Below are 3,470 nucleotides of genomic sequence, written 5' to 3' on the forward strand. Positions count from 1 at the left end.
TTAAGAGGGATATTGTGGATGTTCCCCGAATAGACTGGCAACGTCCGGTGGAAGGTACTCCAGCCATGCAAGACCATCGCCGTTAAGGAATGGGAGGTTTCCTGGGTCATGGAGCATGTTCATGTCGATGTTTTGGCTCTCAATCAATACGTCGTTTGCACTGGAATGGAACCCGGGGTGGTAGTAATCACTAGGTTGATGACCATTCGGGCCTGGTGGGATTTGGTAGTGAAACTCTGGGGCCGCCGTGCCAAGTTGGGAAGGAGGTAGGCTCTGATTGTACGTTGATGAAGATTGACTAGGTGCGTTGCGTGAGTCGGTGTTCGGATAGGACGCGTTCAAACCAAGGTAAGGATTCGCTTCCGACGCAGGAATGTCGTGAACCGAAAGAATAGGCGGGCTTCGAGTCGTCTGAATGTGCCTGGGGGACTCGACAGGTTGTGAATATGTATTTGCATTCTGCCCGGCGTTGGGATAACCATGGCTGTATTGGGAGGGGAGCGTGGGTTTGTTGGGGGTTGAGCTCGTATGCGCCGCCGGATTCTGGTACAAGACGCTCAAATTAGGATTGTGAGGGTCCGCAGCATTGGTCAGGGCCCACCCAATCGCTGGAAAAAGAAGTATTAGCAAATAAGTCCATGGAGGGAAAGAAATTGAAGTATACGCACCTTGACTAGGATCGAGTCTCGGTAACCTCCCTTCAGTTGAAGGAGCTACATCAGGTGTCGCCTGCGACTCCAAGTTCAACGTAGTATCCGATGCAGTAGGCCGTTCCCGTTTCCTTGTGGTTAAAGGCTGCACAGGCGCATCCCCCGCCTCTTCTGCCGTGTACAATAGAGGGTCGACGATTCCCTTGGCCTTCTGGTCGAGCACGGTCAGAATATACTTGGTACCATCCCAATACATTTCGAGCGCCTTCAAGGCTTTGTAGCACTTCTGATAGTTGTCCTTGGCGGATTTCGCAAGAAGATGGTGTTGCGTGGCGCCGATAGACCTTTGCTCAGATCCGCTTGCCAAACCCACGTTGGGCATCACAAAACCGCTGGACTGGTTAGCCAGCAGCGGTTGAGGAGAGATACCGGATTTGGAGTCTGGCGACGCATAATATGCACTTTCCATCAAAAATGCGCACGCCGCGATGTACATGGGCTGGCTCGTAAACGGGTTCCCGACGAAGCTTTTGCTGTCCATCAACTCTGAGAACGAGGCGATGTCCGCGATAGTCTTGGCGGAAGACATTGCCAGTGGCCTGCTGTTTGGGTAAAGCTGTTGGATAGTGCCACCAAACGAATGCAACAGGGTTGGTTGATGGAGTAGAACGATCAATGCATGGAACCACTGATAAGTGATGTTAGTCGAGAGACAATGTATGGATATAACCACAAATATACAGTGTCCTTACAAGATGTAGAAGTATAAAACTCGTTCCTTCTTTGGCCATCGCGTACTGCTGGAGATTGGCTGCATCGAAATAGAGTTTGGAGGACAATGCCGAATAAATGCCTGAAAGACCCTCCGTTAGCTGAATACACTCTTGTGGCATTGTCAAGGTAGCTTGATTTACCTGTCAAGTCTGATTCCAGACCGGCCAGTCTCTTGACCGTGTCATCCGTGACATCGTTGACGTCCTGGATTCCATTGATGATATCGGTAGCCCTTCCGTATAGATGTATGATTCGAATGAGTGGTGGGAATGGAGCCGGCCAACCATTTGAAACCACCGCTTCTGATTGCGCAGGAAAACATAATTGTATATCTTCATCAACCAAGGTCACTGGCCTACCCGTGCCTGATGAAATCACCCGGTCAAGGAAGTAGATACACCAGAAAGTGTCTTCGCGCTCTCGTTTAGAGTCCTCAATACCTTGTGCGCCTCCATCAGGGCTGTGAGATAGTTCAGAGTGATCGTCGCCCGGTTCTTCACCAAGGGAATCATCAGTTGGTCCGTGTGGCCCATGTCTTTTCTGTATGCCCAGATCTTGGGCCATCCGGATTGAAATTCCCAGATACATCCATAGACCACTGTCCCGGTTTGCACCAAATTCCTCGTAGGCCAGTAAGAGACACGCCTGGGCCACTGAGAGAGTTGGGCAGGACAGTGAGTCTACCAAAGCGCCCCTAGCCCTGCAGGCAAACGGATGACCACGATCAGACATTTTCCAGTCATGTGGCTCTTCATAGCCATCGATCGTGAGCGACTGGGGAGGGCCCAATAACGGATGTGGGGAGAATCGTGCTGACAGTGCACAGACCACGTTAACTAGCATTGTATTGACCCTTTTGTCCGTGAGGTCTCGAAGGAATCTGTCTCGTTGCAAAAAGGGAAAGTTGCATCCAAGGTGCTCAAAGAACAATTCGCACAGATGGGTCACAAGATTGCTAACAGGAGAACTGTCATTGGTGTCGTAAAAGGGAATCTTATTGTCGTCCCGGCTAGTATTGGATATGGCACTCATAGTGTTCAGTTTGGTGCCAGCGGACTTTGGACTTCGGGAAGGAAAGGATGATGAGTCTGACGATGGGTTGCTCTTCCGGGAGCCTCGAATTTCAACAAGCTATATGTGGTGTCAGAGGATCAGCTTGGAGAGATTTATCAAATCTGAATGGGCTAACCATTTGTTTGAAGCCCGGAACAATGGCAGTTGGGCCGAAATACCTGAAATATGGTACTTGAGCACGAGGATTAGCGCTTATGGAGCTACGACCTGCACGCAGCGAAGCAAACATGTCAGCATCTATAGCACAACAAGCCTAGAGGCGAACCAGCATAGGCCAATGGTTCAACTTACTGCTTCCAGGGCTATCTTCTGCGGCTTGTTGTTGCTGTCCGAGATCCTTGGCAGTATAGGAGGAGGGATTCTTGAACGGGAAGGCATTCTTGGGGCCTGTTGTAGATTTCAATGTTTCGGACGCTCTGCGTCTATGCGATGGTCCATTGTGTCGTCGAGGAGGATCTGGAGACTGGCTCTCCACTGCTCGAGTATCTTCGGGTTTAATCGCCTCAGTGGAGGAAGGTAGTGAAGATAGGTTAGGGCGCCGCGGAGCACTATCGGACTGCGACCGGACATGAGAAAGAGGATCGCTGTATCCCAGACAAGTATGATTGTAGTCGGTACATGTCTTGCAAACTAGAAGAGAAGTCGAACCCAGTCAGCATACTAGAGAAGCAGACCAAAAAGCGATAGAAAAGACCCAACAACTCACCTGGCTGTTCGCCCGAGCAACGTATCTTGCGCCTGCGACAAGTGCGGCATCTGTGCAAGCAAGACTCTGAGTTAGCAAGTCGCAAACCAAACCGTGACATCCAAAACAACAACGAATTGGGAGACGCACGCTGCGTTCACTCGACGCCGTTTCGTCTGCGGTTGGCCATCCGTCGAGACAAAGCGAATCTGTCTAGGCGGAGGTACCGGGACAGGTTGAGCAGCAATGCCGTTGCAGCCGTTCTTCGTGGAAGACGGTTGGCTCAT

At 50.9% G+C, this 3,470-nt stretch overlaps 1 protein-coding gene across 1 annotated transcript; it reads right to left on the bottom strand.

Moving 5' to 3' along the window:
- On the bottom strand, window positions 1-3,470 carry ACHE_30682A (putative C6 transcription factor; the record flags this gene model as incomplete). The annotated part of the gene is made up of 8 exons (XM_043277327.1): window positions 1-608; window positions 669-1,338; window positions 1,403-1,503; window positions 1,565-2,555; window positions 2,614-2,705; window positions 2,790-3,128; window positions 3,205-3,254; window positions 3,334-3,470. 8 exons carry the CDS (start codon window positions 3,468-3,470, stop codon window positions 1-3), a joined length of 2,988 nt encoding a protein of 995 aa, XP_043135217.1.

The sequence above is a fragment of the Aspergillus chevalieri genome, chromosome 3, assembly GCF_016861735.1.
Source record: "Aspergillus chevalieri M1 DNA, chromosome 3, nearly complete sequence".
Lineage (NCBI taxonomy): Eukaryota > Fungi > Ascomycota > Eurotiomycetes > Eurotiales > Aspergillaceae > Aspergillus > Aspergillus chevalieri.